Below are 27,257 nucleotides of genomic sequence, written 5' to 3' on the forward strand. Positions count from 1 at the left end.
TATTTAAACAAATAGTATCTACCGGCAAGCCCAGAAGAAAATGGGTCTGTCCCTTGTTCTAGAAACAGAAATTCCCTTCAGATAATGCAGACCCCTGGAATCAGTTAGAATTCTTCATATAATCACATTTTATCGTTAGATCACTGTTCTTCCTCAAAAGTTGTAAAATGTCAAACAAAATAGGACTTACGGTGAGACATCTAAAACTTACCTGTTCAAACTGCCTTCCAGTTTACACCTGATTTGTTTGTCTTGTTCTTTTTAGAGCCTGTGTCTTTAAGCATGAGGCTCCTTCTCTATGCTGTTATCATGTCCTCTCACTGACAATTTCCTTAAATTTTATTTGGGGGGAGATGGGGGTTTAAGACTGGTTTTCTCTGTGTAACAGCCCTGGCTGTTGTGGAACTCATCCTGTAGATCAGGCTGGCCTCAAACTCACAGAGATCTGCCTGCTTCTGCCTCCTGAGTGCTGGGATTAAAGGTGTGTGCCTCCAGGCCCTGCTTCTAACAATTTCTTGAAGTTTACTTCTGGACTCTGAAGTTCCAGGTGTACCACATGCTCCTTAACTCCTAACACATTACTTGGGAAATATAGTAGAAAGTTTTAGCCCTTCCTTTCTTCAAAGATCCATACCTAATGCCAGCTGCTTTGACATAAATATTCAAATACAAATTATCCTCTACCCTCCTCTTTCCAGAACAATTTTCCCTAGTATTGTCATCCCTAGAACATCACACTCACTTCTGTGAAAACACTGGTCATGTTTAGCTTTGTCTATAAATTATAGAATGCGAAACATGAACTAACTTTTGTCAATGCCTTACTTTTTGCCCTAGAAATTTTGCTGTAAGTTTGCTATTATCTCTGAGACAAAATAATGCCAACTTGTACCATTTGCCTCTCAGGAAATTCATTATGTGCTGACTTTGCCCCCTCTGAATGACACTATTGACTGTTTACAGTTCACATGCCATTTTAAAATTGTACTTTCTACATCAAGTCATCCATCAGAAGCAAATCAGGGACTCTAAACTTAGCTTTATCATTACAATAGCATGGTGGTGTTAGTAGATTTTTACATTTTTCAAAAGATGGCTCTGGAAAAGGACTCATTTGGCAGCTCACTGACCTTTTCTTTCCCCACCTCCCAAAAGGCGGGTGTATAGGGTGACTGAACTAGCTCTCAATGAAATTTTTAAAATTAATCTGATATTTCAACTTTGAGAGAAATTTTAGCCATGATGACATTTGAATTTTATCAGTCATCTTTCATGCCGTCAGAGCATCCCCTGCTCTGTTAACTTTACTAGTAGTATATAAGAACCATATGAAAGTGGTTATATTTTCGGTAAGTTTGGACAGAAAACATTGATCAGGCTCCAGAGAACAAGTTGTAATAGACAAGATCAGTTAAGGCAGTGTGAGTATTTGGTTCAGTCCATTTCTCACCCTCAGTAGATAATACAAGTTCACAAGTGTGACTGCTTTTATTTAATCTTTTTAGATGTGTTTAATACAGTCATGTTTGATGATGCAGCACAATGCCAAAAGGCTGTTATTAAGATATGTCTTTGATATATGGAGAAGCTCTTTAGACCCAGGAGGCTGGGAACACTCACAATAGCCCCAAAGGCAATCTTTCATGAATGATTATAGGCTGATAACTGTGACTGGATTATTCAAAGCAAGAAAATCTGCAACATAATCGTCCAACCAATCAAGTAATGTGAAGTAAGAATCAGCTGATGGACAGCCAAGATGACGTACAGTGAAATATCTCATTAAAGGCTCTTTATTGACAACATTAATATAATCATTAGGAATCCTTTACTGAGTCAATCTAGGGTTATGTAAGTGGAATATAACTTTTTGAAAGAGTGGGTTAAAAATCATCGACAGTGCAAAAGTGTACTCTGTGAGTGCATAATATCCTTCTGTTCTAATTCCCACTATAAAAGTTATAGTCCCAGAGCAGGAGAACTATGAATTCAGAACAGAAAGGGACTAATTTGACTGAAACACAGTACTAACTCATTTAGAATACAAGATAACTGCACATAATTAAGTAGCACTTGCCACCTCCTCCATCCCTACCCACAGTCAAAAGAGAAAGCTGAATACTGACTACATATTATACCTGTACCAGAAACCCTTGTACAGTTCCATATTAGCCTAGAGGCCTTAAATCAAATATGTCTTCATCTTTTGAAAAGCAAGTACAGTAGTTTGCTTAAATATATAATTTTAAAAACATGCTACAAAAGGTTTTTTAACAAAAAATTTTACACCCTAAAATATACCATTTTCTATTAAAATTTTTATTGTGAGATAACATGCAATTACAAAAAAATGAGAAATCCTGTATCCCCTTTACAGGTTTCCCTGTAACATGTTTCACGAGTAAACTAGCCATAGAGATAACTGCAAATCCATGTTTACTGCTGCTCTCTTCACAAGGGCAAGGAAATGTAATCATCCTAGATATCCATCAACAGATGAGTGGAATTAAAGTGTGGTATATACATAATGTAACTACATACCAGCTATAGCTATGTGCATGTCACTTGGCTATAAAGAAAAATGAAATTTGCATGTAAAGGAATAGATCTGGAAAGCATCATATTAAATGATACCCAAGCTTAGAAAGACAAAAATTGCATGATATCCCTAGTGAGTGGATCTTTACTTTGAATGTTTATATATAGTAAATTAGGGCTGTGAGAGTAGGTATAAGCTATAAAACTAGGTGGGATATCCCAAAAAGAGAACAAGTAGTGTTAAGATAGGAGAGAATGAGGAACCATGTGTGAAAGCATAAAAGGGGTGCCTGAGGGTTTGAGAATGCAAGGAGGCTACTTAGTTTTAGCTGTCAATTTGACAGCTGCCCTGGAAGGAGAGCTGTAATGATGAACTGTCTAGATCAGGTTGGCCTGTGGGCATGTCTATGCATTGTTGTCTTAATTCTCCATTGACTTAGGACAGTGTTTTAAAACCTGTGGGTCAAAACTCCTTTGTGAAACCTCTATCTCTAAAATATATTTACATTGTGATTCATAACCATAGCAAAATTACAGTTATGAAGTAACAATGAAAATAATTTTTTTTGGTTTGGGTCACCACAACATGAGGAACTGTATCAAAGCGTCACAGCATTAGGAAGGTTGACAGCCAATGATTTAGGAAGACCCATCCTGTTGTCTTCCTAACATTCCCTAGTGCCATTCCCTAGTGAAGGGGTCCAGACCAGGAGAAGAGAAAAGAATGTTAGCTGAGGGCATGCAAGCAAGGATGCATTCATTTTTCTCTGCTCTTGACTGTGGATGACATGGCTGCTTGAGTTTCTGTCTTAACTTCTGAGGGACATAGAATTATAAACTAGATAAACCCTTTTCTCCCCTAAGCTGCTTTTTGTCAAGGTATTTTACTACAGCAACAACAACAACAACAAACAGAAATATAACTAGAACAGAAATTGGTACTTAGAAAATTGTTGCAATATTTTTCTTTGGCCCTCCAGCTCTCAAATAAATTATAGGGAGACTTGTCCCACTAGCTATTATACCTTAAATTAACCCATATATGTTCTAACATGGGACTTTTACCTCTCTCCCATTCTGTGTGTCTGACTTCGTGTGTATCTCTATGGTGTCCTCTCTCACATCTAGAAACATCCTGAGTTCCTCTCTTTTTTCCCCCCCAGAAGTCCCACTTATATCTCCTGCCTAGCTATTGACCATTCAGCTCTTTATTTTTTTATTTTTTTCATATTTAAATTAGAAACAAGCTTGCTTCACATGTCAATCCCAGCTCCCTTTCCTTCTCCCTCTCCTCAATCCCCACTCCCCACCAACCCCACCAGCCCCCCCCACCTAATTCCCACTCCACTCCCCAGGGAGGGTGAGGGTTTCTCCAGGTCAGTCTTGACCCCTTTGCTCATCATTCCTCCCTCTCTGTCACTGGGTTCCAGGAGTTCAGTTCAGAGGGTAGAACTTCCCCTGTGGATGCCTCTGTTTCCATCAGCCACTGGATGAAGGCTCTAGTATAGCATGTAAGGTAGTCGCCAAACTCATTATCAGGGAAGGGCATTTAAGGTAGCCTCTCTGCTATTGCTTAGTTTGCAAGTTAGTGTCATCCTTGTAGATCTCTGAAAATCTCACTAGTGCTAGATCTCTGCTCAAGCCTATAATGACTACCTCTATTGTGGTATCTCTCATTCTGCTCTCCTCTGTTCTTCCCCCAACTCAACCTTCCTGCTGCCACATGTCCTCCTCTTCCCTTCTCTTCTCCCCCTCTCTTTTTCCCAACTCTCTCTCCCCTCCCTCCATGCTCCCAATCTGCTCAGGAGATCTTGTCCTATTCCCCTTCTCTGGGGTACTATGCATATCTCTCTTAGGGTCCTCCCTGTTTCCCAGACTCTCTGACAGTGGGATTGTAGGCTGGCACTCCCCTGAGCCATGTCTACAATCCATATATGATGAGTACATACCACGTTTGTCTTTTTGTGACTGGGTTACCTCACTCAGGATGGTTTCTTCTAGTGCCATACATTTGCCTGCGAATTTCAAGATTTCACTGTTTTTTTTTTCCTCTGCTGAATAGTACTCCATTGTGTAAATGTACCACATTTTCTCTATCCACTCTTCAGTTGTGGGGCATCTAGGTTACTTCCAGGTTCTGGCTATTACAAATAATGCTGCTATGAACATCGTGGAACAGATGTCCTTGTTGTATGAATGTGTATTTTTGGGCATATGCCTAAGAGTGGAATTGCTGGATCTTGTGGTAGACTGATTCCCATTTTCCTGAGGAATCTCCATACCAATATCCAAAGTGGCTGCACAAGTTGGCACTCCCACCAGCAATGGAGGAGTGTTCCCTTTCTCCACATTCTCTCCAGCAAAAACTGTTTTTGGTGTTTTTGATTTTAGCCAATCGGACAGTAGTAAGATGGTATCTCAGAGTTGTTTTGATTTGCATTTCCCTAATGGCTAAGAATGTTAAGCAATTTCTTAAGTGTAATTTTATCATGTAACAACTAGTATGGTCTAAGTATGGCATTGCATGGCAAAACCGTATCACTCAGATGGCTAAGGCAGAAGGATCTGAAGTTCTAGGCCATATACTAAGAATATGTGTTTTAAGACAAGCAAACGAACAAAAATGTGGAACTAAATAATATAAAGTCTGTGGAGCTTGAGAGTTGGTTTAGCGGTTAAGAGCACTGGCTGCTCTGACAAGGACCAGAGTTCAATTCCCCGTATCCACCTAGGATGGCGCAGAACCACCTATATCTCTAGTTTCGGGGGATATGACATCTTCTGGCCCATGTAAACAAGGCAAATACATTCACATGAATGTACACACAAATATAAATAAAAATAAAAAATTTAATCTAAATAATATCAAATTTTGGAATTGACTTTTGTCAAAAACACACAATTTTATGGAAATGCTTCGAGTTGTTGTATAAATCAATAGTTCTTTCTGTGCTGATGCTGAGTGGCATTTTATGGCCACTGTATAATTTCTCTGTGCATTGGAGGACATCTGAATTGTGCCTCACTTTGAACTGCTGTGAGGAAAAGTCGACGGAGTATGGTTTTGGCATCTACACATCTATTCCTTTCTGAGGGAAATGCTCCAGAGTACAGTTGTTGACTTGGAGCACAACTGCATCTGTGGTTTTTAAGAAACCATGTTTCCAGATTGGTGCTGCATAAATGTGTCCCTTTCTGCTTTTAAATTTTTTTGTCTTTGGTCTTCCAAATTTTTACTTCATCTTATGTGAATTTGCTTTGAGTGATGCTTATCAGAGTTTACTCCCCTTTTGAATTTGAAGGTTTGTGAGGATTTTATAAAGCAAATTTAAGAAGTTTTCACTGCCATCTTCTTTACTTTTGTAAAGGCATGAGCTTTACCCCCTTGGTTCCTATCCCATGGACCCTGACACTCTGTTCTCTGTTCACAGTTTTCCTCTCCTTCTCTGTTGCCCAAAGAGGTGGTTTCTGCCTCCTATCATCAAACCTGAAGGCTTTTTTTTCCCTTGGGACCCTCCATTCTCCAGCTTTTTTCTTATTTTAGTAACTGCATTATTTTTTTACTTCTAAATTTCCAGTTTTTACACTTTGGTTTGACCTCATCATTTCAATTATTTCATGAGAACTGCCTGGATTTTTTTTCTTTCTTGATTTTATTTCATTTGTTTACAAATGATTATTGAAGCATTTAATGATTGTTACTCTAAAATACTTGTCAGATAATCACTTCCATTGATTCTCATTTTATTCCGATTGAGATGTTTTTCATTGAAGTTCAACTGAAACATGGACATTTATGATATGTCATGAGACTCTGGGTTTTAATTAAGGCTTCTGCTTTTGTTAATTCACTCCATAAAGTTTTGGCAGGGGAAGGAGAATGCTAGGTCACTTCTGTTAAGTGGGGCCAGAAGTCCAGGATCCTCATTTAGACTCCATGAAGATTGACATAGGAAAAACTGTCGTGCTGGCTGAGAGGCAGTGAGCATTCCCCTCACTGATGACATCACAGCTGAGATAAGTCAAATGACACTTTGCTGCTCCTGGGTGATTCTCACAAACACTATAGCATCAGGATGGTCCTCATTACTGCTGAGCATTGGTAAACAGTCATAACTTCACACTGTTTCTTGTGACATCACTCCAAGAGAGAAGTCTAGGGTGCTATATTATTCTGGAATGAGGCTAGCAATTTAGATTCCCTAACCCTCATGCAGAGGAATAGGAGAGTCTTCCTAATTCCTAGATGGATACCTACAGTCCTTATTTGGCTTCTTGGACCTCATAACCTGGCCACGGATGAAGCCTTTGTTCCCTGCTCTTTGGTGCCTGAGGAAGGAGAATACATTTGTTTCTGTTTGTTTTTCCCATGGCATTGGCTGAAGAAGGGGTCATCATTTATTAAATTATTTCCTGCTACCCTGCCTCTTTCCTAGTTCTTTTTCGAGAAAGAACAGATTTCCCTAGAGCCTTAAAACTTGGTTCTAGACTCGGAACTGCTCAACACTGAATCTCGCATATACAAGACCAAGAAAACACAGGAAGGAAAACAAACAAGAAAGGAAAAAAGGGAGAGAAGAAAGGAAAGAGGGAGGAAGGAACTGAGAGAAAGAACTAACCTCATATCCCACCTTGGAAAACAAGATCCCTTGTGGTACTGACTTTTCTCTTCCTCTTAAACTCTTATGTTGGTCACACATTTGATGCTCAGGATTTTGACATTAGTTAGAGGGGCTGAGAAAAGGAATCACTCTGACAAATCCTTCTTTCTAGAAACAGAAGCTCGAACTATAATGTTTTAAACACTGAGGTTATTATATGTTAGAGTATCAAAATTCAATGTTTCTACATACTTGCCAAAGGGTTTGCCTATCCTTTTACCTCTTAGCTTCTAAGTAAATGCCTAGGACATACAATCACTGTTTAGTCTGTGGATCAGAAAGGAATTTTAATTTGATTTTGTTCTGGAGAGAAAAATAGCAATTTCTCTGTGTAAGTAATATTGTCAAGATGACTGGTAAAACCTCACCAGGTAAATTAGAAGTGAACAAATAATATTACATATGTGAAGATGACAAGATGAATAAAACTAAAATGATTTAGACTTAGCTGTACTTCAGATGCCAAAAATAAGCAACTTGAATACTTTTTGTTCTCCTAAGTGGGCTCCTAAGTGGGTAACCATTCCTTTTTCTGACATGATACCACATTAATCTTCCATTATTATTATTATGCTATCCACATTTAAAGAAGGAATAAAGTAAAAAAAAACATTTTGAGATGTATTTGCTCTTCTTTGTTTTGTCTTGTTCATTTTTTTTATATCCCAACCAAAGTCTCCCCTCCTCTCCTCTCAATTTCTCCCTCCCACCTCTCCTCTCCTCCCATCCTATTCTCCTCCTCTGTTTCTTTTCAGATATGGGGCAGGCAGGCCTCCCATGGATATCAGCCAACCATGGTATATCCAGTTGCAGTGAGACTGGGCACCTCCTCTTCTATTAAGGCTGGATGAAGCAATCTGGCAGAAGCAATGGGTCCCAAAAGCAAGCAGCAGAGGCAGAGGCAGAGGCAGGCCCTGCTCTCACTGTTAGGAGTCTCACAAGAAAACCAAGTTACACAATTATAACATATATGCAGAACAGGAGGAATCAGGTTTGGGGAAGGATGGAGGGGGGGAGTACTAGGAGAGACAATTGGAATCTGGAGCATCTCTGGGATGAGCTAGAAATCTAGAGCAGTGGAAAAATCCCAGGAATCTATGATGGTGACCCTAGCTAAGACTCATAGCAATAGGGGATATAGGTTATATCTGCTATAACCAAATAAGGGACTGGGATGCCAACCCATCCCCCAAATCCTTCGACCTACTGTTTGTCCTACTTCAAGATGCACTGGGGTAAAGATGGCATAGAAATTGTGAGAATGACCAACCAATGACTGGCCCAGATGGAGACCCACACCCTGAGAGGGAGCTCACCCCTGAGGGCCAAGACCCAGAGGCAAGATATCCCAGAGGCCTGGGATAGAATCAAACAAAAAAAGTAAATGAAACGATTCCTATTGATACTCTGCTATACTCATAGATTGTTGCCCAGCCCAAATGTTATCAGAGAAGCTTTATCCAATAATTGATAGAAGCAGATGCAGAGACCCACAACCAAACATTAGGTAGAGCTTGGGGAATCCTGAAGAAGAAGAAGAAGAAGAAGAAGAAGAAGAAGAAGAAGAAGAAGAAGAAGAAGAAGAAGAAGAAGAAGAAGAAGAAGAAGAAGAAGAAGAAGAAGAAGAAGAAGAAGAAGAAGAAGAAGAAGAAGAATTGTTAGAGCCAGTGGGGTCAAAGACACCAAAAGAAAACCCACAGAATCAACTAATTTGGGCTCACAGAGACTGAACTGCCAACCAGGAAGCCTGCATGAGACTGAAATTCCTTTATTTTTATTTTATGTATTTTGCCTTTATGTAAATGTGTGTACATCATGCACACCTAGTCCCCATGGAGGCAAGAAAAGAGTGTCTAATCCCCTGGGAATGGAGTTACCCATAGTTGTGAGCCACCACCATCTAAACAGGATCCTCTGGCAAGGCAGTCAGTGCTCCTCACTGCTGAGCTGTCTTCATCAGCCCCAACCATTTCATTTTAATTACAATAACTCAGGTCTCTAGCAATAACATGAGCTACTATCCTCTTCTTTGTGCCCAATTGCTTCTCTTCAAATGGTCAGAATGTCTCTACCCTGAGCCCCTTTCCTCCTCTCTAAACATAATCACTATTTCCCAGTTTTTTTTCTGATTGCTTCTTAGAAAATATTGCCTGACTTGTCCTTTCCCCTCTGTATCCTCTTTCCAAGCCTTCCTTTTCTCTGGGATTTCTTGCAAGCACGCCAGCCTAAAATCTACTCTGGGAATGGCCTGCCATCTCTTAGGGGAATTAATATACTAATCTATTCTTAAAGAATGAGTGGATTACCTTAGGTGTCAGGCTGAACTGGGCCAGGAAAGAAGAGTATACAGAATTGGCACTCTTGGTTGGCATATTAGGGAAATGATTTAAGGGACAGTAGAGGGGAATATGCTATTTTGTTTTCCTGCAAACTACTAACAGCTGTCTACAGGACTGAGTTCTAAGTAAGTGTGGTAGAAATGCAGTTAAAATGATGAGCATCACTTCAGGAGAGGTGTGAACCTTGCCAAAAAAAAAGTATGCTTTCTCAAGGGCTGCCCCTTAAACGTATAGAACAAGAACAATTGGATACACACTGGAGCCCTGTTGATTGGACCTGATTTGCCTACACAGTTTTGATGTCTACTGATCCTAAACTTTCGTCAAGTAGAACTATGGGTGGCTGCCTTAACATATACATAAATTTCCTGCTTCAGGTCTCACTCTGGAAGCAAGTTTTATTACTTGTCTTCTGCGAAAATAAGTGTAAGTTGATCCAAGGGTGGTTGCAGGGATTAATGAACCAATACGTGAAAGCAACTGTACTGATTGTCACCTATACAATTTTTTCCCTCCCGGCTACATCTACGTCAGATGACAAATTCTACAAGATGGAAAATTCCTTAAGGCTAGGGCTGTATCTAAAATAATGGCTCTAACCAATGGTGATTTTGCCCTTTAAAAGGGACATATGGCAATGTCTGGAGACATCTTTGATCATCTCAGCAGTTGGCTGTCTTTGTTGTAGAATAGTACTGCTTAAATGTTCACAGCTTCCACAGTGGAAAGCTGCCCAATCATAAATGTCAGTTGGCAACCCAGGGTTAGTCTCTATGGTGGTTTAGGTAGCATTTAAGAGATGCACAGAATTAGAAACATTGGAGATTGTTAGAAACTCTCAGACTCTCTACTACTGGAAAGTTTTATAAATTTCTATTGGAAAGCTAGAATTAGATTAGACATATATAGGTATAGGAAAATTGGAAGAGAGCAATTTCTGAATCTGACGAATTGGGGTAAAGCACATTCACATTTGTATTTAGAGGTGACCAATTTAAAAGCTAAACTCCTCTTAATCAGCAGGCTTTTATAATGGAATGCAACAGGATTTACTTTTGTATCAAAGGAGCATCAGAGAATGCAGCTGAGTACAATTATAAGCTCACTGATAAGCAGGATGCAGGTCCTTAGCTGCACTCTGAGACAGTGCACTTAATAATTGAGAATCAAGCAACGACATGTTAATGAGGAGTTTAAAGACGCACTGGCCCTGAATCTCAGAATTTGTCGATACTCGTTACCTAGATTTTCATTTCAAAGTAATGAAGTGATAAGTAGGAATCAAAAGGAAAGTTTGTGATTGAGAAGAATTGCTTTCCAAATAATTCAACAAGTACTTAAAGCCTGAAATATAGATAAACCATTGATAGGCCAGTATAGCTTGGCCACACAGAGTAGCAACATAATGTGGAAGGGGAAACAGAGTTGTGGGCAGTACCCAAGGGACTTTTTACAACATCACAGATCACTAACTAGCTAGGGACAGACCGGAGACCCAAGGATAATGTGTGCATGAGATAGACCATTCAGAGGATAGAGCTTTCCGATGATTCTTGGCAAAAAAAGATAGAAAGGGTTAATATAATCCCATGTAAATGCTCAACTCATGGTTGGCTTCTCTTAAATTTTTATTGTTAGGTTTTAAAATTATGCTCTAGTTTGCTTGCTACTGCTGTGATAAGTGGACTGACCAAAACCAACTTGGGAAGGAGAGTGTATTTGGCTTATACTTTGAGGTTAGCAGTCCATCAGGGAGGCAAGTCTGGTCAGGTACTCAAGTAAGAACAGTAGAAATCACGGAGGAATGCTGCTTACTGGCTTGCTTCCAGGCTCATGCTGAGTTATCTTTCTTATACATCCCAGCCCTTCCTGCCTAAGGATGGGTTTACATCCCAGCCCCACCTGCCTAAGGATGAATCTACATTCCAGCCTCACCTGCCCAAAGATGGTACCACCACTCCTATACCAACTACGTCCCCAAGACATGCCCACAGGGCAATCTGATGGAATCAGCCCTGCTACTGAGGTTCCTTCTTCTCAAATGAATCAAGTTAAAAACGAAATTTAGACATCACAACAACACAATAATAATGGATTTGGATAACAGAATGGTCATCCCTAAAAACATTTATTTACAAGAAATGCAAAACAGAGCCATCAGATTGTATTTATGTAAATATTCATTACATACGTGTGTGTGCACACGCGTGTGTGCATGCCTATGCACATATATCAGTAATAACTAAAGAATAAAAGGCCAAGACTTTGAGAAGGAGGGGACATGGGAAGGGATGATGGAAGAAGTGGAAGAGGAAAGTAATGTAACTATAATTTATATAATTAAATTAAGTTTTTATGAGTCTTCTTGTGGTATTTAAAACACTATAATTTGCCTATGTTTTTCTGTTTGTTAACAGATATTTTACATTTTAATTAAAGAAGGCTGCCTACCTGTGATTTGTCTTTTTTAAGAAAAAAAAATGAATGAATAACTACATTGCTGAGGACTTTGTTACAGACACAAGATAAGCCAGTTTGGAGGTAGTTAATGTGCAGGTTTCTGCATTTCCCTCTTTTTACAAATACTTGCAAGTGAATGATTATCACACAAAACCAGCTAGAGTACCTGGAGGTGATTCATCTCTAAACATTTATTCCTTTTTGGAAACCACGTACCCCACATATCTATACGTCTATGTTTTCCTTTTCTCTTGACAAGCTGCTTGTCCATGCTAAGTATGGAATGTGTCTTTGGGGTCAGTTGTTTTATGTGCTGCTTTCAGGAATGAACTTTCTCAACTTTTATCATGAGACTCTCTTCTCCCACTGGGTCTTGGTGTCGTCTTGCATGTTTATGCAAATATGTGGGGCTCCAGACCTTGAGTGGTCAATCCCTCATAAATCTTCCAAGAAAAGCCAATAGAGTTCCTTCTAATCCAGGAACAGAATGTGTTTGTTGGGTTTCCCTGTGAAGCCTTTGCCTGTCACAGGCTTTTCCCCTTGACACCTCCACATTTTTTGGGTGGAAGGGAACAGGTAATTCCTGTCTTCAGTATCTTTATCATCTGGTAAAATTCCCAAGCCAAAGGCATGGAAAGGTCAAAGGACATAGAGTGGAAAACTCAAAATGGTGAATTTGAGGAGTAATGTCAGGAGACAACAGCCAAACGATAATTAATCAAAACATTTCAAAGACAATAAAAACCAAGACAAAAAAAAAAAAGTTTCAAAAGCAAACAAAATACTGACCAAAATGTCTTTGGAGATCATAAAGAAACCAACCAAACCAAACCAAAATGCCCAGGTCAAAATGCTTTCAAAGCAAAGGAACAAACTGGATAACCTAAAACAAAATTCTTTGAAAGCAGATGAAAAGGGGATATATCAAAGCAGGATTCTTCTTAGCCAGCCCAGAACAAACAAAATGGACCACTGGCCAAACCAAGAGAATCTGGAGCCCCAGAAAGAGCTCACCCACAATTCACTGAAGAAATAACACCAGATAGATGGCTTGAATTCAGTGGGTCTGTGCAGACACTGGTTTCCATTCAGGTGATTCCACTAGTGAAATCATTATCTGGGTCCCACATTGTGGCACCATGACTGTCAACAGAAAAACTACAGCCCTCATCTTAAAGGGAAGAAGAGACGGTTTATTCTAAAACTGTTTTTGAATGACTATGACCTAGGAACACAGACTTAGGTTATCCCTAATTCCATGTTGCTGTGTGGAAGCAATTTCAAAAGGGCTTTATGATTTCATAGAATAGAGTCATAACTCAAGGCAAGTTTAAAATCCATTGGTGGGTACATCAGAGAGACAGGTCCACTGAGATGGGGGAAACTTTTCTATAGACTCAAGATGCCATTTAATGGCATCCTTAGGTTTTGGATTGGTAGAAGATAGTTGCCTGCTCAGCCAATAGATTCTGAAATGTTACCTATTGGCACAAGATGTTAGAGAACAGGATGAGAGGGGGCAATGAATGACTGTTCTGCAGGACCAGAATTTAGCCCAGCATAACGGAATTAGCCTCTGGACTGGCAGCATTCCCATCTCTCCACAGTTCTGAAATTCTAATCGGCCAATCAGTCTCTGCAGACAGAGATTCCTTTCAGGAGTTTTTGTTCATAACTCGATGCGACTTCCTTTCAGAGGTTTTCATTCACGGGGGTCAGTACTCACTTAGTCCAATGTCTGGCACCATAATCATGGTCCTGAGAACATACTTTTTACTTGTGCATGTGTTGATTGCTACATTATTCACAATAGACAAGATGAGGAATTAGCCTAGATGTCCATCCATAGATGAATGGATCAAAGAATATGATACATACACAAAACACATTTTTATTCAGTGATAAAGAAGAATGAAATCATTCCATTTTCAGGAAAGTAACTGGACCTGGAGATAAACAAGTTAAGTTTTTTAAGGGCCACTGAGAAAGATAAATATTGCATATTTTCTATCATGCGAAATCTAGATTTAAATGTATATTTACATTAACATGTGTAAATATATATAAGATATGAAAGTAGAAAGGACATACGGGGAGAAGGAAGAGGTTTACAATGAACTGGAAAGGGAAATAGGAGAGAAAGATAAAATATCACATTTTTCTCTTATTTTTGTACAGAATCTAAAATTATATATAAATTATAGGAAAATATATTATATACATATATAGATCAGGAAATTAGAAGGGAGACCATTTGGAGGGAGAAAGAGAAACAGTAAAAGAAGAGTGATGGTAGACAGTATTAGGAATATATAAAAGAACAGACTACAAGGATTAATATGTATGAAAATAAAACCTCATAATAAAAACCATTGTTTTGTATAACAAAGCATAGAATTGAACACACTTGGATTGCTTCTGCTGAAAGACACTTATCACTAAATTATATTGTGTCCTCCTATCAGAGCTAAGAATTTAATTACATATTACTGATACGAAAGTGTACAAAGCCATTCAATCTTGAGATTTACATGCCAAACAACTTGGCTGATGTTCTTTATAGGCTCACATTTCAGGGATCAAGAACTCTGATTACCACGGGGACGTTTCTGTGGGACTTTTCAGAAAAGTTGGTGTGGCACATGCAAGTCCAAGCTCGGAGTGTTCTAGAAATCACTCTTACTCACAGGTATCCATCTCATTTTGCATCTCAGTAACATGTCATCCTAATGATGATCAGGATGGCCTGGTTCCTACTATGTTTCAATAAGAGTTTCTCTTGTTTACAAGACACCCAGGCAACACACAATGGAAACTCCTTGAAGTCTTTTTCCTCACGATATTTTTCTATAGTCAAGAAGAATTCAGTTTTAGAAACCTAGATCCTGACTTCAAGAAAAGTCTGCTATAAATGTAAGTGCTGAGCCCATTCACAAATGGCCACAGTTCTTCTCCTGTCTCTTCACCTAAAATAGTTTCATGTTTGCCTAGCTATTAGCAAATCACACACGTAAATGTCAGAGAAAAGCAAAGAAATAGATTTATCTATGAGGCAGATGGATACAGCTGGAGTCAAACATCCACAATACAGTGAAGACCCAGCAACAAACCATGGTGGAAGCCCAAGTGGGAGCCTAACTGCTTGTCTTTGAAATGCTGCTCCCCCAGGGAGGTCGGATTCTCTGGCCTTTGTGCCATGTCTAAAGCTTGTCCCTTTTGTTTCAGCTGGCGGGCTTCATCTATGCCTGTTACGTTGTGAAATGTATAACTGAAGAAGAAGACAGCTGTAAGTATTAAAGCTCCACTCTGTGCCTTTCAAGTTCAAAGCTTCCTTAGTGCTTTCTCCCCAGCTTTCCCGCTATGAGACAATCACCCCTCCACACCCCAGCAGAAGAGGAAATAAGGCTGTGGTGCCCCCCATACTAAGCTAGTCTTTACGAAGGAATCAGAGAGGCTCTCATTTTGAAAACATGCTTTTTTCCTTTCATTGAAAGGTATTTCAAAAATCTGTTCTTAGAACAATTCTAGTAGAGAATACAGATGGGAGATTAGAGACAGAAGTGAATTCTAAATGCAGTTAGCTTGGATATTTCCCTTTGCTACAGTTTAGTTATTGTGTATTGCTAATCAATCTGTTTCATCAAGGACTACGAATCTCATTAATAATTTGTAATAGTGCTTAAAGCTCTGCCATTAATTGAATCCTAGTGGAAATCAATTGCTACGACAATGCTATGTATGCGATGGTAGAGATGGCATGACATAAAACTCCAAGACATGATCTGATATGGCATTGTATTGGGATGACATGTTAAGATATGATGTATACAATACAACATGATCTTGTATGTCATGATATGGCATGGCATGTTAAGAAATTACATGAATGATATAAGATAATGATATGATATTATGTGATATGATATGACCCATGCTAAAACCTTTTGAGTAATGGAGCAGGGTGTGGTTGGATACTGTGATAAAGGGAAAGGAGGAGTCTGGTACATTCCTAGATGTCCACTAAGAGTGAATGAGTTCATAGAAATGCCTCTTACAAATAGATAGTTAGCTGAGTATGGACAGGTTGCTTGAGGTATAAGAGAAGACATTCAGTCACCACTGGTCATATGCACAGAAGCCTTGTTCAGAGACCATGGCAGATAGAAGATGGCTAGGTTTTTAAATTTATGGACCCAACAGGCCGTGTGATCAGCAGCTTTCCAGAATAGCACTTTGCAAAAGAGACTCCTAAAATGCTCATTTTTACAAGACTAAAGACAAGCAAATTTGATGCTAAAGATTCAGAAAGCTTTTTTATACACGGACACCTCCAAGAGTGGTCTAGTAAAGAAGTATGTTCAACTTTTCCTAATTGAGTTTTGTTTGCATCATACTAGGTAAGCATAACTGACAATATGGATCAAAGAGACAAGGAGAAAAATTTTCTCTATACTCACAGTTCTTTAGGGAGAGCAGAGCTTGTCCTGAACTGTTCCAGAGGGGAGATGAAAAGGGTAGTCTTGAGACAGAAGTAACCACAATCTAATGATAGAACCAGTAAGTGCTGAGGCATGGTAACAGATAGATGCAGGACTGACTAGTTGCTCTTACAGGTAGTGTGCCTATGAGCTAACTAGATGGCTCGATGGTTTACAGCACTTGCTGCTCTTACGTAGCACCTGGATTAGATTCCCAGCACCCACACTGAAGCTGTTTGTAACTCTAGTTTGCTAGTTCGAAATGATTTGACTCCCCCTTCTGGCCTCATTCAGCACTGTGTGCATAGTACATAGTAGTATCATAAGGTAAACCACCCATACACATTAAAAAAAAAATGATGTACCTAGGCCAACAAAAAAAAAACCTGACCACCTGAGTTTGATCCATAGGACCCACATGGTTGGAAGGAGAGAACAAACCCACAAGTTGTTTTCTAACCTCTACACACAAGTAAATTAAGTAAATGTAATTTTCAAAAAGTGATACCCTGTGAAATTCACAGTCACTAGTAAGGCACCTGCTTTAGAGCTATCTAAACTCCAAACATGTTTTAGAATAAGCTTAAGAACAGCTAGTGGTATTTTATGGATGTTAAAACTTCGATTTATGGAAACTAAAATATGAATAATACAAGGCCCAAATATTGGTATACAGAACCCTTCCATAAAAATTCTTAACATGTCAGAGAATACAAATTCTAGGGATGTGCCTCAGAGAATTCTGTCCTAAGTAAAAGTTTTACCAATATCATGTAAATCCAAGGAGATCAGGCATCTCCAACATCATTTAGCAGGTAAATCTTATGCCACAGCATCTAATAAAACTTCTGAAAGTAATGTCTTTTATCTATTTTGTTACCTTCTTCATTCTTGCTTTTTTTTAATCCAGAGCATAAGAAGCTGTTTCCTGAACAAGTTTCTCATGTTGGTCTGAGAACTTAAAGAAATCTTTGTCTGTGTTCCCTAGACCATTGGCACTATGAAAAAAAAAAGTGTCCTCTGAAAGCAAGCCTCGAAAATTTTGATAGAGGCTTGATGTCTGCCCAACACTGAGACTGGCGTAGTATCTGTTTGAAGCTTTCTGCTTGCCAAATTAGTGAAGTTTCCATCCCTAAGAGGACAGTCTATGTATTATGCCTTGGTGAGAACACACCATAGAGATGAGGACGGGCTTTCTGACTGCTGGGTGAATAAAGTAGGCTGGAGGCTGGCCCGATGTTGAGCAGTTCCGTGCTCACAGACATGAGTGTACCCAGCCAAAGTCAGAGCGAAGAGCTATCGGCTTCCAGGGAACCATGAACCAGAAGCAAAGACTCAAGTTAGACTCCATGACATAGTAAGAAACAGACGATTATAGACTGCACAACACAGGGGTGAGGAGTGGAAGGAGGAAGGTTAAAAAAAAAAAAAGGAGGGAAGGAGAGGGAAAGAGAGAGAGGGCGGGGGAGAGGGGGAGAGGGGGAGGGAGAGAGAGAAAGAGAACATTCCAAGCTTGTCTCACACTTACTATGTAGCCAAGGATGGCTTTAAGCCCCTGACCTTCCTGACTCCTCCTCCCAAGTGCTGGGATTGCAGGTGAGCCACCAATCCGTGTTTATGCAAGGCTGTGAGTTGAGCTCAGGGTCTCATGTGTGCTAGGCAAGCACTGTACCTACTGAGCTACATAGCTGGCACATTACAACAGATGCATTAATGCAACATCTCTTTCTAGTGGAAAACCCCTGAGTGGATGTCTCGGTGCTCAACCCCATAGTCTAAACCAGAGCCACAGCCGAGCAAATGGGCTCACTGCACAAAGCCACAGCACACCACTGCCACCTGCTGTGCGCCCTGGGATATGACATCAGGTAGCATCATGAGGGTGCTCTTCTGCTTTCTATGAATCAGTAGGGCTGCCATGATAACAGCATCGGCAGCTTAGACAACAGAAACTAGTTTTCTCCCAGCTCTGGAGGCTGAAACTCCAAAATCAAGGTGTTAGCATGCACTTTGTCCTGAGACCGCTCCTTGCCATATCTGTGGTACCTTTTCAAAAATCTTTACACGGCCGGGCGGTGGTGGCGCACGCCTTTAATCCCAGCACTCGGGAGGCAGAGGGTTCGAGGCCAGGCTGGACCGACAGCCTCCAAAACAATACAGAGAAACCCTGTCTCGTAAAAAAAAAAAAAAGAAAGAAAGAAAGAAAGAAAAGATCCTTACATGGCCTTTTCTCTATGCTTTTCTTCTTATTTAAAATTTTCAGTCCATTTGGACTTCAGCCTTGTCCTGGTGACCATATTTAACTTTAATTAGCTTTTAAAGGCTCTGCTCAAAAACTTCACACTGAATTTTAAGCCTTCTATTCATGAATTGAAAGGCAGGGACACAAATAAGGCTATAAAACACACACACACACACACACGAACATACAATGTTTCTTGGACGGATGAGTATATTTACTGGGGCAAAGTGGACCCAGATTCAGATGAGAACTTTGGGGTGCTAACACTGTCCAGCATGGCTACATTACATGTTCACTACCATCAGGCAGAAAACCCAGCCAGCACCTCCAGCTGGAATGTCACCTGCTTTTAAATGAAAAGTTCCACACCAGGAAAAACTAGAACCTTGAACTCCAGTTCAACAGTTGTACCTTAAACCAGGCACGCATTTGAGCCCAGTGGCCCTCGAAACACACTTGGGTGTGTTTGCTCTGCCTTAAGAGAACAGGCTTCCTCCACTGTGCTATTGGTGGCCGAGCTCTCCTCTTTCTGGCCATGCTGAGTTTTCCTTAAAGGCCCCAAGTCTCTTCAGTCCCCCTGTGTTTGTTCTTGTTTACAAACTTCTGTAAAAGAAATGGATGTGTCAGAGATCGTCTTACACGTGGCTCTTTTCTCTTGCTTAGTTAGACCTCCCCTCTGCTGCACAGCTGTGACATGTACCACTTTGGTGACAGAGATAAGAGTTTATCTCTATGTGTCACCTGCTATTAAAAGATCTTTACAAAAAGTATCATTAATCCATGAGAGGGAAAATGCTTCAACATCTGACTTTTCAATTTTCATTGCTGTTTGGTTTTTTAAAAGTATTTTCACTAGAACAAAGTACAACTAAATGTTGGTCTCTTGCAAATGCATCCATTTTTAAGTACCTTTTTTCTTTTCTGAGCACATTTTTCCCTATCTGCCAGTTCTTCTTTTATTTGATGATTCAACCAATGGCAGATAGAAAATATATAGGCAGTGAAGGAGGAGTGCATTCGTACCAAATGTGTCCTGATTTTTGTCCTCATTGAAAGTTCCAAAATAGTATAATACAGCAACTTTTATCACACAGAGAATTTGCACAGCATTGGGTATTACAAATTATCTAGAGATGACTCTATCTGGCCTGCTTGGTATGTGTGTGTTATATATAAACTCTTAGTCAGTTTTTCTAGGATACCTAGCATCATCAAAAGTTCCCAAATAGTATAATACAGCAACTTTCATCACACAGAGAATTTGCACAGCATTGGGCATTCGAATGATCTAGAGATGACTCCATGTACATTTCATGGTGTGTGGGGGTTATACATAAACTCTATGTCAGTTTTTCTAGGATACCTCAGGAAATTTGTGAGTTTTTGTATCCACAAGGTCCTGGAATCCCCATGGTTACTGAGGGATGACTGTAGCTACCACCTTATCTAATAGAGATGCAATGTATTTCCAAATGTTATTCAATATTGAAATCACCTGGGAAAAAAAGATGTGGAATGTCATTTAAAGATAATAACCTCAGGGACTTATTCTGAAAGCAGTATTGGAAAATGAATTCCAGCTATTTAAATTTGGAGTTAGACATATATATACACGTGCCCACCAACTAAACGCAAATGAATAAAAACCTGTCCTGAGTTCTCGGAAGTCAAGTAGCCTAGGGACAGAAGTCACAATCGATTTATAGAATCTTCCTTTTAAAGAGAAAACCACAGAAAATTATTCACTGCTTTCAGGATAATAATTTTCTATTATTTTTGTTTGATTTTTCTTCTAAAGCCTGCTGGCCTACACTATTTATCAAACCACATTCCATATGTGTTGAGCGTATCTGCAGCTATCCAGGGCCACCAGGCTCAAAGGTAACTCCTTGAGCACAGCCTCTTATTATGCAGAGGATGTACATAGAGATACATTCTGCCCTAAAAACATGATGCTTAATCTTGCTCATAAATGAATTAGAGGTTTACTACAGAGAGCATAAAAATACAGATAAACAAAACATTAGGAGGAGAGAATATCAAAATGGCCAGAACTGGTCCTGTTCCTCAGTTAGCATTTTGACACACCATGTACTTCCTGTTGACACACCATGTACTTCCTGACTTTCATTCTGCCCTCCCTTCTGTCTTTTCTTTTCTCCTTCCCATGCTTCTTTCCTTCTTTTCTTACTGTCAGTCATCTGCCATGTTTCAAATGTGGTTGTTTCAGATCATACCACACAGTGTTTGGTTTCTTGTTATTTTAAATCACTTCTCAAACATAACCTCAGAAGCGGCAACAATCGGTTCAGAAAAAGTACAGTGTGTGGTGTGCCTGATTGACAGATGGAGTTGTGAGGGCAAGATGGGGGGGGGGAGGGGATAGTCTGTATTGTTTACAGCGAGTCATACTCAAACAATCCAATGAAAGATACACAGTTCATGTATTATCATTTGGTCATCTTTTTATAACAATTACAATCTTAGGAGCTTACCGAGTGAAATAAGCTTGTCTACATCTGCCAATTTCTAATCACCCCAAACTCACTATTTCTCCTTATCTCTGAGCATCATCATATTACTAAAGGATACACGTCGAGACTTTGAATGTCATTAATATGTAGCTGTGCTCTGCAGATCCTAGTGGAGTCACAGTGAGAGATGTCATCTTCCTCCCTTTCCATCCTTCCCAATGCACAGAGGCTTCACAGTTCTGTTAATATCCTTTCATTCTGCCTGAGATTTCTTTCCAGTGATGATTTCTTCAAGCTTTGAAATGATAAGGAAAAAATGCTACCTATTGCTCTATTTCAATACCTAAATTTTATAAATCTCTAAAGATTAAATCACTGAGCTTCCATAATTCAGAGTATTGAAGCTGACTCTCCCGATAAAGGAGTATTGGGGTGCTGTCGGTACCCGACGTGTCTCATTCCCCTGTGTCCTAGAACCAAGCATATCCCTACCTGGAGGAAGACTCGGTATGTTTTTGAGAAATACAAGGTTAACCATTTCGCATTCCACAAACGTTTTGGGGGAATATATGGAAGATGGCACAAAGATGTGACATCTTAAACTTCAGTTGATTCTAAGTAGTTGAAACGCTGAGTGTAATAAAGCACCCTTTGCCACTTTCGAAGCAAATGGAAAAGGGAGGAGGCCAGATTTTGCCATATGTAGAAATAAAAGATTGAGTATGTGACCAACACATGAGACAGATGCGTACACCGAGCCACCTGTGAGTCACGAGAGTTCCTTTCAGTGACAGCGTGGTCTCCAGCAGCAATGCATATCTCTTTACATAGCCTAGCTAGCGCAGGTGTCATGTCTTTTTCTTGCATTGCTCCCTCCTGTGGTCACTTAGGAGACACGCACCAACTCTATTTCTGAATTTGCATTTTTCAAATAAAACGTGGAAGCCGATTCTCCAACAATCATTTCTTGTTTTCTCCCTTTTCTCGTATTACCTACTCTGTTATGCTAGATGGCTTCTCATTCACACAGACACTCAGTATATTCATCTTTATGTAAATCTAATCTTTCCAAGTCAAAAATATGAGGGGGAAAGAAATGATTCATTTTCTTTGAGGCCTGGGCTTCTAAAGAATCAATATAGAGGCAACAGCATTCAGATAAGCAGAAAAGATTTTTATCCTAGGCATACAAAGGAAGTAGTTCCTGCAGAAAATATTTCTGGTACCAGGAACATGATTGAGCTAGGAGAGGCAAAGAATGAGCAGTCGTTTTATTCAGCCTCAACAGGAAAGAATACCAGAGCATACCAGTGGAAAGACAAGTGTGATGGCATTAGTAAAATCAATCTTCCATTTGATCATTTTGTGCCTTCCAATAGTGTGGACCGCTGTTGTATATTTCATTTGTGTTCTCACAAATAAAGCTTGCCTGCAGATCACTGGGCAGAGCTAGCCACTAATCATAGAGGCCAGACAGTGGTGACACACACCTTTAATCTCAGCACTTGGAAGGATGAAGCAGGAAGCACGAAGTTAAGGCCATGAGTTTGAACCTGTCTAAAGCAGAAAGAGCCAAGCAGTGGTGGCTCACAGCTTTGGCCCCCGCACTTGGGATCTCATACCGTTAATCCCAACCCTAGGAGGTAGAGACGGGAATATAAGGCAGGTAGAGACAGGATCTTGACCCATTTAGTCTGAGGATTTGTAGAGACAGGATCTCCCCTTTTTTTGGTCTGAGATTTCATAGAGGTAAGAAGTTTCTGGTGCCTGGCTCCTCTGATTCTCTGATCTTTCAGCTCTCACCCTAATATCTGACTACGGGTTTTTACTGTTAAGACTAATTAGGATAGCACCTCAGACCCCAGCCCACCTGTGGTAAGCGCTCTGTGCTTGTAACCTCGAATAAATAAAGGCATAGGAAAAACAAGAGTCAATTGCAGAAAAATAGAATTTTAGGCACCAGAATTTTATATACATGTTCATAAAATAAAGTTTCTTGGATGCTTTAGTCCCAACTCTGAAGAACAAATGGCAGCAAGACAAAGAGCTAGTTTGGGGGAAAGCCCTGGGGACCAGAGATGTGCTGAGAAGATCTTCACAGTTGTCTTTTCATGAATGATGTTAGCTGGAGATCACTGTACCGCATCCAGTTGGTCTTTGTTTTGAAAGTGGTGTGGTTCCATGAAACCAGGCTAAGCTCCCAGAATCCAGTGGAGGAGAGAGAGGAGGGAATATATATGCAAAAGAGGTCAAGATCATGATGGAGAAATCCACCGAGACAGCTGAAAGAAGCTGGGTGAACTCATGAACTGTAGCATCTCCTTCTTGATGGGAGGATGAAGATATAACAGATCTCTGAGGTCCCATTAACAGATAAGTGTAATGAAAACAGAGTATCGATGCCTTATATGTGGGCCCTGAAAGAGTTCTTTGTCACCAAGTAAGCTTGGAGGTAAGCCCTGGGTCCCCAGAGACATTTTAAGAAGGCCTGTGTAGCAAAGAATGCTGTGGGTGGCCTCTGTGACAATAGGTTGGTACTGTGTGGTAAGGAGTGAAAAAGAAACAAACTTGAAGCTCACAGGAGGTGCAGTTTGTTTAAATAATAGAAAGTAATTAGGGTGAAGACAAAAATCAGTGATGGCATTTTATAATTACAATTAATTTAAAGGTTAATTTCCTTTGGCGCAAAAATCTTATTTAAAACGTTTACCAGGAAAGGAAATTAGGATGTTACTATCAAGAGGTTTAGAGCACTTCTGGGAATCCATGTCTATTATCAATTGGAAATTAGGTTAGGTCTGTAGTTAGAATTTCAATTCTATATATATATATATATATATATATATATATATATATATATAAAATAGGCGGTGACCCAGTCTCCAAACCAGCAAGGTTGGTTGGGGCAGACAGTGTGAAATTTGTATTTGTTTGTTTGTTAGTTTGTTTGTTTATAGGGTTAATTATGAATGTTTCTAACAAAGAAGTCTAGTCTATACATGAACAATCCTGACACAAAAAGAAAATTGGATATGGCTTGCTGCCTTTGTAACTAATGAAGTTGATATTGAAAGAATTCCCAAGAGTAGGGCTGCTAAGGAATAGCACAGGTGCACATCTGTACTCCAGCATCACTGAGATAAAATGCATAGGAACAGGACTTCAGTGTGCTCCAAACCTGTCAATCCCACTCTCCTCTCCTGGGCCCAGCATTTTTCATGGCTCCATTTTCCCTCTGAAAGCTGTCAGCCTTCAGGTTTCAGATGCTGTAAGAAATCATCCTTCTATATCCATGAGAGATTCCAGGGTCCTCCAAGGATTTGTAGATGCTAAAGTCTCTTACATAGTATGATGTGGTACTTGCAAATGACATACACATAACTTTAATACATTTTGAATCATCATTATAATACCTAACACAGTGTAATGCCACATAAATAGTTGTGGCATTGTATTTTGAGGAACTACTGACACCAAAAAAAAAAAGTCTTCACATGTTTGGTACAAACATTATGTTTTTGTTCTAGTACTTTCAACACAGGTTTGCTTATATCTATGCACGTGGAATGTGTGTGTGTGTGTGTGTGTGAGAGAGAGGGGGGAGGGAAGGAGGGAGAGAGGGGGGGGGGACTGACTCACTGACAGACCAAGGGATGCAGATGAGCTCATCTTCCAGTAAATTTGCTTAATATCAGAGCATAATCATAACATCCAGCTAGAAATAACTAAATTTTGGGTTTACTCCTTTAATGTTTTCATCACTCCCATTAGTGTGCAAACCAATCCCAGAAATGTGGAATTATGCAGAACCATGGAACTATGAACAATATTAGCAATTGCATACTTTAATTCCCTAGCTGTACAGTAGCAGAAAGGGACACACTGGAGATGTCTTGCTGAAAGTGGAATAAGCAAGGGAAGCAGAAGTGAGACCAAGGCTGGCATCTGTGTTCTAAGTACAATTTCCTCATCACTTCACTCTGATACCCAAGAGAGTTTCTACCAACTACCACTTGTTGATCAGCCAGTCTGTCCACATTGCCAGGGATGAAGCAAGAAAGAAACTGATACCAACTTTACTTTCATGATGTCTACATTCAACATACAATTCCCAAGAGAAAAGAGGCTAATAATAAAGCATAAGGAGAACTCAGACCAGGAAAGCTGAAGTACCGGGAATGCAGTCCAAAGAAGTGATACTCCAGCTGAAATTACAAGAATAAATCGCAGGGACACATACAATTGAATAAAAATAGACATGATTTAGGTTTTTGGTGTTTTTGTTTGTTTGTTTGTTTGTTTTAAGCAGAAAACTACTTTACCTAAGTTTCAGGTCCACATTGATCAAAGTTCTACCATAGTACATATGGGGATAGTTTTACATGTTTTCAATTAGCCTGAAATAGCTAAATCTCTTTCAATGTGCCTACATACCAAAAGGATGCCGGGTAACCACTGGCTAGCCTCTTTGCTGGAACTGTTAGCGCTGCCCAACCAGATGATCAGTTTAGGCTCGGGAGTTTTGTGATTTTCCTTTCCTAGTCCTTGCAAGCTAATATGATTATACAAACATTACAAGGCACAAGGCGAGGAATAGTTCTCTAATGGGTGATTATAGCATGCATATTTACATTTTATTTCTCTAACTATACATACATTAATGTGCCCACCATTCTAATTAGAACTGTTGCATTTAAATGAGTTGTGCGTTCTAAATATATCCTGGGTGTCAGCTGAGAAGATAAGCCAAATCATGTCTAACTAGCTCATCTGTAACTTGCAGTAACTGCTCCCTTCTATTTCTTTCTAAAAGGCATGTCATATATAATTGAAAGCATTTCTAACAAGGGTGAACAAAACAAAGGCTGCGAGAGCCAGTCAATCCAAATGGCAACCAAGGCCGGGCACATGGAAGATGAAGTTGTGTCATCATCGTCTGTGTGCTTCTCCACATTTATGGAAAGTAGCAGAAATAATCGGATTCATCATTTTCTGACACTTTAGATTCTTCACTTTCTTGGCTTTTACCCAGGTACCTGATCAAGCCTCGCCTCACCCTCGCTACTCCATTCTTTTCTGCACTTGGAGCACCTTCATTACAGTGGGAGAAAGCTTCCCTGAGACCACCATTCCGTATATCTTCTCTTTCTCCTCATTCTCCTGCCTCCGACCTGGAGGAAACTCCCCTCACCCGTGCTTTGGAGCTTGGCTGTTCTGCTGGCCCTCTTTCTTTACACCTTCCTTCTCATCCTCTGCCTCCAGGGTGCAGGGACACTGGGTGCCCGTCCTCACCTAAGTGTCTTTTCATGCTTGGATTTGCAGCATCTGTTCCTGAGTAAGTAGCAATGCAGTTTCTCCGTGTCTACTCATGAGTACTTGCCCATCACAGAGGATAGTCACTAACCCTGGCTGCAAATGCATACTCAGCATGCCTGGCTGGCTGCAAGCTGCTGCTCAACCTTCTGACAATGGGTGCTCCTCGTCTTTCCAGGCTCCCTAAGCCAAGTACTCAAACACAACTTGACTCTTTGGTCCTTTTCCTCAGACCCTCAACAACTCTGGCAAATATTCTATCGTATGCTTGAAGCACTGCCCACATCTGAAAGGAAATTATAAGCTTTTCTTGGCAGAGTACTTCATCCTCCACCGTTTGCCCTCCTGCCCAATCCAAGATGCTTGGCTCTCACTGTCTATGCTCTTGCCCACTTTCTCCTACACCCTTGCTAAATATGCACAGGTCATTAGTAAAATATGATGGTCCCAGACTCCCTTAGTGCTTACTGATAACAGACAAGGTGATTTCTAAAAATATTCAAAATATAAAAACGGTCCTATGTAAGTTGCCTTTTGACAAATCTTCCTGCAGTCTGTCCCAAAAGCTATTTTTCTACTTATTATAAGACTGAAGAGTCTCTATAGACCTACCTCTGCCCCACACCCAGGGTTATGCTGATGAGACCATGTTTATATCATTCCATATAAAACTCTAGTAAATTCAGCTATAGTTCACTTCTTTGAGACTTTATCACTTTCTATTCATCTGGCCCTAAACGTTCTAAGTTTGT

At 40.0% G+C, this 27,257-nt stretch overlaps 1 protein-coding gene across 2 annotated transcripts in view; it reads left to right on the forward strand.

The window, feature by feature from the left end:
- Nucleotides 1-27,257, forward strand: part of Nkain2 (sodium/potassium transporting ATPase interacting 2) — a 1,004,696-nt gene that overhangs the window by 957,310 nt on the left and 20,129 nt on the right. For both annotated transcript variants that reach the window (XM_013126789.3, XM_005065768.4), the window contains exon 5: nucleotides 15,224-15,284. In XM_013126789.3, the coding sequence (XP_012982243.1) occupies nucleotides 15,224-15,284 (61 nt within the window). The remainder of the gene's footprint in view (nucleotides 1-15,223; nucleotides 15,285-27,257) is intronic.

This window comes from Mesocricetus auratus, unplaced genomic scaffold, assembly GCF_017639785.1.
Source record: "Mesocricetus auratus isolate SY011 unplaced genomic scaffold, BCM_Maur_2.0 Super-Scaffold_100018, whole genome shotgun sequence".
NCBI lineage: Eukaryota > Metazoa > Chordata > Mammalia > Rodentia > Cricetidae > Mesocricetus > Mesocricetus auratus.